The 14,261-nt window shown below is 34.2% G+C and overlaps 1 protein-coding gene across 3 annotated transcripts; it reads right to left on the bottom strand.

The window, feature by feature from the left end:
- LOC110449781 (sperm flagellar protein 1-like) lies at positions 1 to 12,713 on the bottom strand. 3 transcript variants are annotated; one of them, XM_021496865.1, is made up of 7 exons: positions 12,265 to 12,713; positions 11,493 to 11,604; positions 10,615 to 10,823; positions 10,346 to 10,397; positions 8,187 to 8,237; positions 6,202 to 6,331; positions 1 to 188 (listed from the first exon to the last, which is right to left on the bottom strand). In XM_021496865.1, exons 1-7 carry the CDS (start codon positions 12,386 to 12,388, stop codon positions 72 to 74), a joined length of 795 nt encoding a protein of 264 aa, XP_021352540.1. In that variant the 5' UTR covers positions 12,389 to 12,713; the 3' UTR covers positions 1 to 71. The 3 variants fall into 3 exon arrangements, with proteins under 3 accessions (XP_021352540.1, XP_021352542.1, XP_021352541.1); XM_021496866.1 differs by lacking the exon at positions 1 to 188 and adding an exon at positions 1,456 to 2,162; XM_021496867.1 differs by lacking the exon at positions 8,187 to 8,237.
- Between the last annotated feature and the right edge of the window lie 1,548 nt (positions 12,714 to 14,261).

Below are 14,261 nucleotides of genomic sequence, written 5' to 3'. Positions count from 1 at the left end.
TTATTAAAGATGAACGTTATAAACAAGTAATACTCTTGTCATGTGATACCCAATAAAAATAGCGTGAAAACCTATCGTTTTGTGTACTCGCCACGATGAATATCGCTTATAGCCTTCTCCAGTTGGCTTGTCCGCACATCTCTCAAGTACACCAAGTTCTCTAGATGGCGTACTTTGGTCAGCATTATCTACACAGACAAGAAATTAAACAACCGATCATGTCAAGGAAGTAAGATGGGTAAAACGTACTCCATGGTTAGAATAGCATACATATTTTATGACACCAGTTTTTTTTATCATTGAATACATTGTTTTACTGCAGACAATTTTCGATCATGAGGTATTCTATTATTGGTTATAGCATTTAACAATAGGTGTAAAGTCTTATCAATGCATTACAATTCTTATCAGCTTTTTACTTTTTAAAACACATTAAATTGTTTGGTATAATTTTGTTAAACACCTTATTAACAACTACTGTCATTGAAGGACGTGCCTCCATGTGTGTAGCGTATGCGTGTTTGTGTGTTTGTATATGCAGGAGACAGGGTATGTTGGTGTGCTTACCTTCTTGTGATAGCGCGGATCTGATGCCTACTTTATAGTGCTATCTCACTGAAATACCATGCCGAAGGCAAAATATAGTGGACGAGGTATTTGTGTAATTTATCCAGCAAACAAAACAATGCCACATTACAAGTATTTAAAAAAGATGGTCTTGATATCATTTATATCTCAAATCATAATCAGTTTCCGAATTCATTGTAATCATCTTGCAGTGTTCACTACAATTAGTAAAAATCACAGACAGAGAATATCCACCACTTAAATATAACATCATCACACCACTGTAACCCACATTAAAGCACACAGCACTAATGAGTATAGACACCGTTTGATAAACGTGTGTTAATAGACCCACACAAATGATAACAACTAACGAGTACTACTTATAAGAAAATACATAAAATATCAGTGCACTATTATAGGAACATTCTTGATTAGTAGGTAAATTAAACACATTATTCTATAACAGCATAAATGCAAATACACAAAAATAAATATACATTGCTTTGTTAATTATTAGCTACCTCTTTTTTTGACTATATAAATCAATAAAATAATTGTGTATATCGGGAAAATATATGAAAATAAAGATAAATAACTTGACACTTACAGAATAAAAAAGTAATGAAAATCCAAATGTTCCAAATGATTTCATTAATTCAGTGAATCTTAAAATTACAGCCAGACTCCCGAATCATTTGAGTTGTCCTTTAACATTGTAAACGAATCTTTTCTTATACAGAGGCAGAAATGATTTTAACATGAATTTACATACAAGGTCTGATTTAAGTATTTTCTAGGAAAACAAACTTTCCATCCAATTTTAAACATTCTGCTATGGTTTTGATAACAATACAGGAACCTTGTCTCAGTATTGTAAAGTATTTGAATTTTGTTTTCATATGATGAATAAGAGCTTACATTTATTCCTGAACTAATTAAAGAATCATATCTTCGATTTTTTTTCTATTAATATTATAATAAAAAAAGTAATAACTTCAAACCTAGATATGTTTCTCAACTATCAGTCCAATGGCACAATTGTACATATTTATTACAAAGAGCAGTAGGCCACGTGTGCCCATCAGCTAGCTCATCCGATAAAGTACTTTTATGCACATTTACAATTGGTCGACAGGAGAATAAGTCATATACAAATTGGTTTGGTCAAGGAAGTAGAATATCACTGGTCCGCAGATCTTCATGTAGAAAGATCGTTGGCAAATCATTGCCTGCTGGAATATTGTTGAAACGCCACTGGTCCTCTGGAAACTTCAATCAATGGTATACAAATGATTCGTTTGAGAATAAGTGATATACTACTGGTCTGCTGGAGAATCAATGCCATATACTGTTTGTCCAATAGAAGAGTTATGTAAATTACACATTCCCCTCAAAATGGATATAACAAATCTGAAGATGAAGGTAACTACAGGTGGTAAGGGAAGCTCTGGTGACAAGTCCGGTGAACATTGCTGCTATCATTTTAGCCCGCCTGTAGGTCGCAGTTGTTCTATTTGAGTTTGAAGTTCTTCTAACCGTATGTCCTTTAGATGCAACAAATGTTCAAGTCGTCGTGTTTTAGCTTGCAACATCTATAAAATAGAAGTTAATCAACTCATTGAAAGGTTCTATCTCAGCAAGGTGCAAGCAGTGACGCATATAACGTCGGATGGTGAGAACTCTGATAATAGCCAATCAAATATCTTCCTATGTTGAAAACCAATTAATTGATATAAAAACACTTGAGAATGACATATTTGTATATGTTTTAGATGCCCTTATACAATCTTAAAGGGTCTCTCTTTATATATAGAGAGATTGAAAACAAAACTGGAAAATACCAAAAAATCATCAGACCTCATCGTACACTTCCTCAAGATATATGTCCATAAAAGTTATATTACCATACACTCATTTTCTTTTACCTATCAAATATTTCATTGTTTTAATTTTTATGTATGGATATTTTTTCTCTCGTCTTTCTTCTTCAGAAAATGTATTAAATGTATTCAAACCTGTTTTAAAAACATCCTAGTAATGCAGGAGACTTCTTATATTTATTTGTTTTCATCAAACAACAAGCATGCTATTGGTTACGAACATAGAAAGCCCTGTTATACATGCTTGTTATAGATAAAGCATATATATATTATCCACCATCCCACTCTGGGGAAATATATCGTTTTTAGTATCATGGCATTAAAACCCCAAAAGGGTGGTTTATTTAATTCGGCACCATACCATTAATTATTTGTAATCATATCAAAGAGTACTAATTAAAAGCTGGATAGAAAATCAATAGAAGCTACCTTAAAGTACAGGGATGGAGTCAATAGTGGCTTCATTGAAAGGTGTCATCCTTATGTCCACAGCCAGCAGGTGCCAAACACTATTCTTGCTAGATTTTAACTAGGTTTGGAATTTCATTATTAATTTACTTTTCAGATTATATATTTAAAATATAATGGTCCACAATAAAAAGGGGCCAGTGACTACAACATTACTTGTAATAGTACCAATTTGTTCTTGCAAAGACGCCTTTTGCCTACAGATGTATTGTGACAATCGAAGTCTGTGCGCCCACGTGCGAGTCTGTCGGTCTTTTTTGTTTCTAGTATTAATTAGTTTTATACGTAAATGATAGTAATTAATTATTTCACAGGGGTTTTATTTGATGTTACGATGAAAGCAATACCCCGATTCTGTGCATAAAGCACTGACTATCACGTGCATTATACATTCGTATACTATATAGATATAGTAGTTTAATGTCTGGGGAACAGCTACCTTGGCAATAAAATATATAATTAAAGCATTCGTAATAAAATAGGAAGAACAACTCTTATGACTTAACTGTGTCACATATGAAGTTTTAAAGAATAGGTTCAACGGCCATTTTTGCTTGTATGTTTTGAATGGTATTGCAAACACACTTCACACGTCTGACCTTTAGAGTGGGCCAAAGTCAACTTTGTTCAACCAAACTTGATGTAAAACATATGTACACTAAAAGCTAAATAACACTACACCACACATCCTTGATCTTTGTTGCAAATTTTATCGTATTTCATTCATGTCATCTTTACTTGAATACGTATAAGCATGTTGTCATAGCAAGCTACTGGCCAAATATCATTACTCAAGGCCATATGGACCTTTAGAAGAAGACTTTTGAATACAATGACATTTAAATGAACAATTGTAAAAGTCCATCATACCAGCAAGCTAATTAATTGCCTATTCCGTCTTTGCATATTGCAGAGTTATCTTCTCTTGTGAGCAGATATTGATTTTACGTCATTGGTTTGTGTGAGAAAATTACGTCGTTTTCTCAAAAATTGATGACGTTACTCTCACAAACCAATGACATAACAATCAATATCTGCTCACACGAGGAGATAACTCTGCAATACGCAAAGGCGGAATAGTCAAATGTCATCACTGTAGACCTTATATGAATCTTCATCTTTTGTATTGTTTGTTTGAAGATTTCAGAAATTCAACTTGTGGGTTGAATTAAGTTATCAAAATGAACTTAACATCAATAATTCTAACAAGCTATATGACAAAAAGAACTCCAGCTACATGTATTTCTTCAAGGGTATTCTTAACAGTATTTTAACACCTCTGACCCCTGTGATATTGTAAGTAAGGTCGAGGTCATAAGTTGGAACAGATCTGATAGTCCTCCTATCTTTAAAAGGATTAGGACAAATAACATTACCTAGTCCTTATGGATCTTTTAAAGAATTTGTTTAACATTTACACACTTCTTCCTTGAGATCTTGAAGGAGGGTCAGGGTTTTTATTGTTTGTATTTTATATATGAGCATATTACACTCTGCAATCACTTTATACCAGAACATTTTCCTCTCAAGTTTGACTTTCGCCTTGTTTGCCCTTCCCAATGAGGGGGACTTTATCATAGCAATGAATATTAGTGTACAACGTGCAATGCATAGTAATTGTAACATGTAAAGGGCGAAATCAAAACTGAGCAAACATGGTTTTTATTAGCAAAGGGGAAATATTTGACCGAGTGAAAGATTCTCTGTATACATTAACTTCATTTCAAACATTAAGAAACAACACTTATTGCTATGACTGCGAAAATTCAGTATACTCTGTTGGTATGCAAAACAATTTAAATCTTAGAATCAAACAAATGAGAATAAACAGCAGAACAAATGAAACATACATGTACTGTTTAGGAACAACTACCCATTATGTATAATTACAGTCACGGTTGATAGGTTGTGAGGTGGGGAGGTATGAAGACATTTGTGATGTTTGTACAATACCTAATAAAAGTTCAATTGTAAAGAAAAATAAAGAATGTTTCATGCTCTATTCGATTTCTAATTAAAGCGACATCAAAATGACAATATAAACCTAGCAGGGAATGATAAAAGCAAACCCTCGCATTTATATTTAATGTCAATAGTAAATGGAGCATGGTCCCTGCTCCCCAGAGTGCCATATCACATCTATGTGAGCTTTAACTATGTATGGGTTTGTACCAGCTGTACTAACAACATCAGGTACAACAGATGTAAGGTTAATCTAGTATAAGCATTATTAACAGTCAAAGTGTGAAATTCGTCTAATCTACGGGACAAATTAGGACGAGGACATATAGAGCTAAAACAATCAAGTTCAGCCATGCGAGAAGCTGGCAATAAGTCTGTCAAGCACACAAAGCCATGCAGGTTGTGAGACACAGTAATATTGTCATGCATAAATCAGGAAAATCCACTAAAGTCAACTCCGTTATAGTAGGGACCAGCTTTTCCATTTAATTGTCCGACACCAAATCTACATGTTTTGGTGATAGATTTTATTGTATATAAACCTCTATTTTTGAAAATATACTCAAAAATAAATAACATTATGAAGGTATTCTTATTATCTCATTAACTTACTCAATACACTCCATTCTGAATACAGAAACATGATGACTTCCTCCATCAAATGTATCTATACAACCAAATAACAACCAAATCAGGATTGTCTATCATTTATTTTTGAAGACAAGCATAAAAAAGACATTAAAGGTACAGTACCTAAATGTGTTATGCATTGTCTTTCATGGAGCTTGAGCCACTGGGGAAATCTATCACTTGGTATAACAGGAAAAATTTAAGCTTTGTCAAGAAAGTAAATATAGATAACTGTTATATTATCTGAAACACTTGGTCTCTGATCATGTCTTTTTAACATTTTTATTTTTGCCAGTTACATTAGAAATTTGTTGGTATAATATGTAGCTGCTTTTTTAACTAGCTGAGGGGTTTTGTACTACAATGTATTATACTTGAAAATCCTTCTATTTATGGTAATATGTAAAAGAAACTTCTCATTATCTCCGTTAAAATGTTCCAGACAAGTTAACTGGAATGCATTAAAAATGCATTAAATATTCCAGAACAAATTTAACTGACAATCCCTCAAATTTAGAGATAATATTGAATTTAACAGAATTTTTTGTTCTATATTTTGCAAAAAAATGATGATTAAAATAATTAACATGCTTGCAAATCTGGTAAATGTCTGGTCCTTACTATACAATCCCATATTATACCCACAAAACACCCTGCACAGTAGTCCTTCATATCTTGTAAATATACTTACTGCAATTGTCTCCCCCTTGGCGAGACATTCCTGTTCCTTCTCCTCATACATAAGGGCAAGGTCCCGTTCCTTTCTTGTTCCACCTACAGGTGGGTGCCGTACCACGTTCCCTGGCATCGCAGCATCATTTCTAGTAACAAAGAAGTGATCACGTTACATACAAAGTCATGGCCGAAATAAAAACATGTTAAGCTTTACGCTATAAGGTTAAGGCAAACCTGGTTATAACACAGAGCATTGCAAATTCCATACAAAGACTCGTTGTTCACAAGTTTTATTTTGTGAGACAAGAGTACCAACAATATGGTTTTTATATTTAAAAACCATGCACTCCTCACATTATAGAACAAAACATTTATATTGACCTATATAAGTGTTATATCAATTTCACTTTTACGTGTTGACTTTTACAAATCACATAGTTCTTTTTACTACTGTAGACTTCCCTAACCTCACGTAAACATTGAATGAAGCTATCGTTAAAATCAAATCAACTAAATTCTTTGAATATAGTTTGTATAGTATCTTTTGTCATTACACATAAGTACAACCTATTTTTTAAGTACAGTAAAATAGTGTTGTACATGTAGTTACAATCAAGTCAGATAGCAGCAATGCATGAACTAAAAAGTAATAAAAATTGCTCAACAAAACACATTAACAGGTCATAGCTATATTAAAAATGTTAGTAGTGTTGTCTGTTGAGATAAAATACTGAGAAGAAAACTGCCATACTTGTATTAATTCCCCAAGGCACCACAAAATGTACACTTCAGGTTATCATTTAAATGTGGATGACCTACATGTACATTATACATTGTTAAAACAACTGTTATTGAATGATCAACACTAGTGGATGTACAGAATTGCAACACATAACACTGGGTATACATCATAAGAAATATTGATTCATATAGTGAGTTGGGTTAGAATTTTAAAACAGGAAAAAAATACACCTTAGCAATAAATCAATATTTGAGTAGAAAACACTTCTAGAAATGTAGGTATACATGTAGCATTATACCTCATGTAAGCACCTTTCAAAGCCCATATAAAACACAAAAACTTTCTCTACACAGAAGGCAACAGACATTTAAATATCATATATATATATGTCTTATTTGCTGTGCAGATCACAGATCTGTATACGGTGTAGGTCACCAAGTTTCAACAACTGCTTTGTGATTAAAAATCATCATTCACGGACGACTAGGAGTCAATTGACTTGGACCATATGCATGCATATATAGAATAGTGATGAATAATTTGTGATAAATGACATACCTACAAAAAGAGACCAGGACAAAAACAAATGCTTAAGTGACTACCAACATGCATGTAGGGAAACACATGACCTTTGTTTCCCAGAGATCAATAAAGTTTTATGAGAGCGGAACAAACAAATCATGTTTCCCTATCACGAGGGCAATAAGTATGTTATGATACTAAAATAATTCAATAACACAGCAACAAAGATGGTCAGGTTGATGTGCCATGGCCAAAAAGCAACCTTTTCCACATGAAAGTAAAAAACACTCCTACTGGGATCAGTCTGAAGTGTCATAATGCGAACATTTTCACAAGCAAGAATTTCCACTTTTGTCTGACATCAGGTCAGGTAGTTACTTAAGTGTTTTCTATTTTTGTACTTCTAAAGTTTCAAAGGAAATCTCAATTTTAATCACCATAAAGCCATGTCATGAATATAATTGTCTGATGAATAATTTGAGAAAATATTAAAGTGCAAAAATTCAGGCAAAATCAAAAGCTCTATTAGAAACATTGATAACAAAACACCAATTAGTACCAAAGAGGATGATAATGGTACAATGAGTATTGATTATTAAACTAAATAGGATGATGCATGTGGGACAGAGTATACAGGAATAAGGCTTGAAAGGTATCATATAACATAACAGAAAATGTAAACGAAAATTTGAAACAGCATTGACTACAACAGAAACAGCAAGGGGAGATAATTCTACCTTCCAAGATTCTTGTAAGTAACTCGTTCAAATGGCGGTGGAGGCACTTCTCTGAAATTGGTGTCAACATAAAGTAGATTCATCTTCAAGTTAATCTCAGCAGAATGTTCAAATCTAGACAAGTACTATTCCATTAACAAGAGTCAAAGAGGGCTTGTATTGCTCACCTGGGCATTTTAGTAATCATGAATGGCAATTAAATATAATACAATTGTACTCCAAATAATTTCTAATATTTTTCCCTGTCTCTCAGCATCCAAGTGGGCAATTACATCATTCCTATATATACAACATTTTATTCCCTAGTCCCAAGGATGTCAAAGTAAATTTGGTTGAAATATAATAAACTTTTTAAGAAGAGTTAAAGGCTTTAAAATTAACAAATAACCCTGTTTTGTGTCCAGCCCTCAGAAGACCTACATTCTTCCTTTATACAAACAACAATTGATTTCAAGTCAAAAGAACCGATGATGTTTCATAGGAAATATGGATTAGATCAATTTATGAGTTTATGATTATAGGAAGGAAATTTCAACTACTTATAATATTAACCAGAAATGTATTTAGCGAGGTTAGACTCATTGACTAATCCTGGTAGCTTGATTGTGTGCCCAGCAAGCAAATTTATGGTTAGAGTCCATATTTGGACTAAGTTTCCCGGGGGAACAATGACATCAGCAGGGCAGTTATTGAAGAACTTGTGCATGAAGGACATTTTCAAGATTAAACAGCAAATTTTGGGAATTACGGTAGGCTTTTATATGAAATACTTCAATTGGGTAATGGGGCCCATTATTGGTCCCAAAAAGTCCCCAGAAAAAACACTGATTATCTATATAAACCCAGAAACATCTTCATGTTAAGTCCTAAGAACTTAGTCACCAGGGGCCAGTAGGACCCCTTGAGCAATAATAGTAGCATCATTGTGTTTTTGCTTACTGTCGAGTATATGATTATACCGTGAGAATCACATCCATTTAAATGTTGAGCAAGTCCTTGTAGCATGGATCATGTGTTTGGCTCATAATATCCAATATGTGTATACATGGTTATAGGGTGGAGGTATTGGATGTTTTCAAGTCATCATATGACCCAATTTCCCAGTTTGGCCTCACAACTGGGCTGGGGACTGACCCCAGGCCAAATCCTGGAAGAATGGATTTAGATGTATGTGTCTAATTATAAGATGGGGATCTAAACTGTTAAGTTATTACCTGAATTTCCTATAGGGCCCCACCCATCAGTGGGGACAGAACCCAGACAAATTCTGGTGGCTAATGTGTACATTCATCTCTTTGTGCCGAGCAAATGTATATAAATTGTTTTAGGGTGGGGATCTCAACAATTTCCATGTTGACCTAATTTCCTTATTGACCCCATCCCTGAGGTGCATACAAATGGAGACAAAAAGTTCAAATTTTGGTTAGGTATAGTGGAACCTAATTATTATGATATTGGATATTATGAGTAACCGCTTATTATAATATTTGGTCACAGACCCATTTTTTTTCTCTATATAAGATTGGTTAAAAAAGCATGTTTATTATGATATGGTCAACTGTGGGACCCCCCTGCCCCCCTGCTCATTATATTTATTTTTTTCTGTCATGAATTGATTTTTATAAGCTAAAAACTAAGTACCTAAACGTTGTCTGTGTGCGACACCTGGACAATTGCACAATTAGGCCGGCTAACTGTACATCACCTGAGGTTATTGTTACAGTCAACCTGTCCACTCCAGCTAAGTTTTTAAAACCTCTCCACCCCATTCAGTGGAAAACAATAGATCAACCCTCAAATACTGGTCATATATTTTAGTTTTAGAAATTTCTGTTACAAAACATGTACAGTAGTTAATTGCTTTCAAATGGAAATTATTAGGCCTACCAACATTTTCTAGCACAAAATCCACTCAACCATTCTTTGCTAAAGGGCCAGGATTGCTAAAAACCTATGTAGATTAATGTGAAATCTTTGTTAAAATTTTCAGAAATATCATGGTCATTTACTTCTCTACAACATTAATATACTTCAAATGTATTCATTAATTTATAATAATTAAGATCATGCAAAGTTAAGGTCTGATGCAAAATTTTAATGGGTTTGTTAAAATCAAAGCATGCTTCTCTTTGTTAATGATGGAGGTTTGTGATACTCACATTGAAGCTTTGGATGACGGGTTCTTTCCCTTAGCTCCTCTCCCTTTGCTTCCTGAACATAACATAAAAGAAAGAAGTGTACAATTACATGCAAAACTTGAAGTGTCTGAATATTCTCCCATTTAATCCAGGGGAAAGGATTATCAGTGTGATGTTTTTAGCTTTGAAACCCATTTTGACCAAACATCAATATTTCTACCAGAGGATTGACCATTGCTCCTTAATTACAGTGGATAAGATGACCATAAGAGCAAACAAATTTGACATACCAAAGTGCTGGTCGGCCTCGGGCTGATCGCTCTCCTTGGCCCTAAATGTGGAGACAGGGGGTGGGGGCGCCATATGTTCCTCCTTTAACTTGTTGTCAATCCTGGTCTTTAGTTCTATTAGCACTTTCTCGATGGTGTAGGGTTTGGCTTGAGTTAGATCATGTAACACATCATCACCCAACTCAAAATGTAGTTTGTTTAGAACTTTCCTGTGGAGACAAAACAGTTTTCATATTATAATTTGACATCCTTATGATTTATGTTAATAGCATAACAACACTTTGACCGCTAACAGAGCCATTTGTCCAATGTCTGTTTTAAATAATTTCTGATTTTTTTTCCAGGTCTATTCAAATGCATTCTGTTAACAAAAGAACTTCGATTCTTAGCCAAGGTGTTCTACATGAGAGGTTTAAATCTACACTGCAGAAACTATGGTTGACATCATGATCGACCTAATTTAATGTCAATTAAGGCCAAACTGGAAAATGTCTGTAAGACATAAATGCCCCGCTCATGGATGGGACAGGACGGGACGGACATGGGCAACACTATATGCCCCCCCATTTAATGATGGGGGCATAAAAAACCTATTTCACTGCTTTTGGAATGTTTAATTAAAGGTCTGATGGCAGGACACATTTGCTGACTGTTCATTCTTGGATTTTTTTGTCCTTTTTTCTTATTTTGCAAGGTTTATGATATTTTATATTAACGGTACTTTTGTTTGAAATTCAATGTCTCCTCATGACCATAGACAAATTGATGATGTTTGTAGTGAGAGCACAGATATTGTTCTACTATCTGCTACAATACAGATAGCAGTATAAGGATACTCTGTAAGTTGAGCCATAAACCATGAACAGCTTCACACTTACCTGTTAAGGACTCTCCAATTTGAAATTTTCTTTTTGGTGTTACTTGATGCTGTATAATTATGCAGTTCAACAAGCCTTGGGAAGTAGTACCGTATCATCTCTGCCACTAACACTGCAAGAATTTTTTGAAGAAATGAATGTCAATTAATACCACGGTATCAAGTTAGAGTTGAACAATTTATAATGTATAACACCATATAGAATGTTATTTGGGCTGTCACAATATGTTGGAAAACAGGTATAACGCAATACACGGGTATATCATATCGTACCATAATTCAGCATACTTTTATGTATCTGCTTGGTGTTTTAACTTTGCAAATTACTACAAATTCTAACAGATATGCCAATAAGCATTAAGCAGGCATTTAATAGTTCAAATTTTGTAATCGATGGTTGGTTTGACAAAAATCTTAAATCTATGTATTACCCATGGATATCTTTATCATATATAATATGCATATTATATATGATAAAGTTTGATAACATAAAGATAGTGCCATCGCTTGGGCTTGACCCGCGACCTTTGGCTCTCCAGTCCCATTATCTATCGCTGAGCTAAAGGGAAATTATTTACAGCTGACGCTTCTAAAGCAACATAATCAATGCACATGTATATATCTTTTACATAGCTTCGAGCTAGAAGGAATCCCTGGCTTCACCCAGTGGTAGAGCGTCCATCAAGGAAGCCAGGGGTCGCAGTTTCGATCCACGGTGGAAGCACACTACTCTTTTTCCTGATACACGAGTAAAACAATAACATAATACGTACCACCATCCGCAAAATCTCGAGCGATACTCTTTTTTGGTCTTGTCAAAGGAACTTGATCAACCCAACCATAAACTGTCTCGAGTTGGTCGTCGTCCAACCCCGACGCAGAATCTGCCATACTCATTTTCCGTAATAATTAGTGTATGTCGAAATAATTCATTCAAAAGAGATGCTGAAAGCTAGGAATGAATGACGCACTGCATCAGAATCTGCAGACTCAGTGTCAAACAGTCAACGTCCTGTCAAACCGTTACGCTGGCACGTGTGATGACTGATGTTATAATCAATACGACATGCATTGTCAGTAGAGCGCTACCGAAGCCCTTCCTCTGATTACTTTTATGTTTCACACTTCTGAAATTAATGTTTCAGGATCACTTCTGAGAGAATGATGAAAAAGAATCAATTTACTCCTAAATAAAAATATTTTGTTGTTCTCAGCAACGAACAATCCCAGAATGCAAATGAAATTACTGTACTCGGGTAAATAACACTTCCGGTCAGATTATCATACGAACCAGATATTTATCCAAGATACTTTACCCGATTTCTTTTTTAAATCAGTTTAACATTCGACAAGATCGAACATTCCAACACTTTACAAATAGCACATTTTTCTCAAGATACACAAATGATTATTCAGTTTGCTTTATTATGATTTGGCAAACGGCGTATTTTTTTGTTATGGTACTCAGATTTATAACAACTAACGTGTGTAGGAGTTATTCCCCTTCGCTCATAAGGAAAGAAAGAAAAAAAATTGAAATTAAATATGACATAACCTATAAATCGGATTGTAGATAAGTGACACTTACGACCTTTAGACTGTAAACGAGTTTGATTTTGATAAAAGTATGCGATATGTTCAGATTAGCTCTACCGAGATTGATATAACTGGATCATGATTTAAAATCTCTTGAAATTTGGGAGGGGAAATGGCAGATGAATGTTCACGCCAAAGTGTTCCATCGAAAATATCTCTAGGAAGAAAAAAAAGTATCAAATATCAATATTCGTTACATGGTAAACTCTAGAAAATTTAGATTCTGAAAATTATCTAGGAGTCATCATCAACTCAGAACTAAATTGGAACAACCATATACAGTCCATCACCAACAAGGCTAACAAGACACTAGGTTTCTTAAGGCGCTAGCCATCATCTTGCACTATAAAAGTAAAATCAGTAACATATACAACACTAGTATATGGAAGGGGATCACCGCCATAATTATTTTTTATAGAATTAGTTACTTCTGGTTTTGAATCTAATTCTATGCACATTTGTATCATTTCCCTAGTTGATAAGTTATAGAATTAGTTACTTCTAGTTTTGAATCTAATTCTATGTACATTTGTATTATTTCCCTAGTTGATAAGTTATAGAATTAGTTACTTCTAGTTTTGAATCTAATTCTATGTACATTTGTATTATTTCCCTAGTTGATAAGTTATAGAATTAGTTACTTCTGGTATTGAATCTAATTCTATGTACATTTGTATTAATTCCCTAGTTAATAAGTGTCTTTTTCCATTCTATGTACATTTGTGGTGTTGCAATCGTTTACAAATCTATTGTGTGTTCATTCCATGCTATGCTAGTTTTCATTCCATGCTATGCTAGTTTTACCGATCGCGATTTCGTGTTAGCTTGTAGTATTCAATCCATTCCAGACTTTCTATCGAATGATCTGGGTTTCGTCATTTTTGTAAAAACAGAAATTCGAAACAAACTTTTAATTCAGAAATAGTTAGCTAGTCAGCTAGTAAACGAGTAAGCCAGCAGTTGAAATACGAGAGGTTTCCTCATTATGACGACAAGCTGCGCTGCGATCGTCATAATTATATACGCACCGCTCCCCAACCGCATCCGGATCACCGTACGGACGCAATGTCGTTATTTGTTTACGTTTTGACTATTGTATTTTTAAGGTTCTTATATTCATTACTGCATAAATTAAATATATGTTCAAGAACATATTAATGACGCCGTCAATATT

Source organism: Mizuhopecten yessoensis, unplaced genomic scaffold (genome assembly GCF_002113885.1).
Source record: "Mizuhopecten yessoensis strain PY_sf001 unplaced genomic scaffold, ASM211388v2 scaffold4819, whole genome shotgun sequence".
NCBI lineage: Eukaryota > Metazoa > Mollusca > Bivalvia > Pectinida > Pectinidae > Mizuhopecten > Mizuhopecten yessoensis.
The sequence above is the reverse complement of the archived record's forward strand: the minus strand, read 5'-3'. Positions and strand labels throughout refer to the sequence as shown.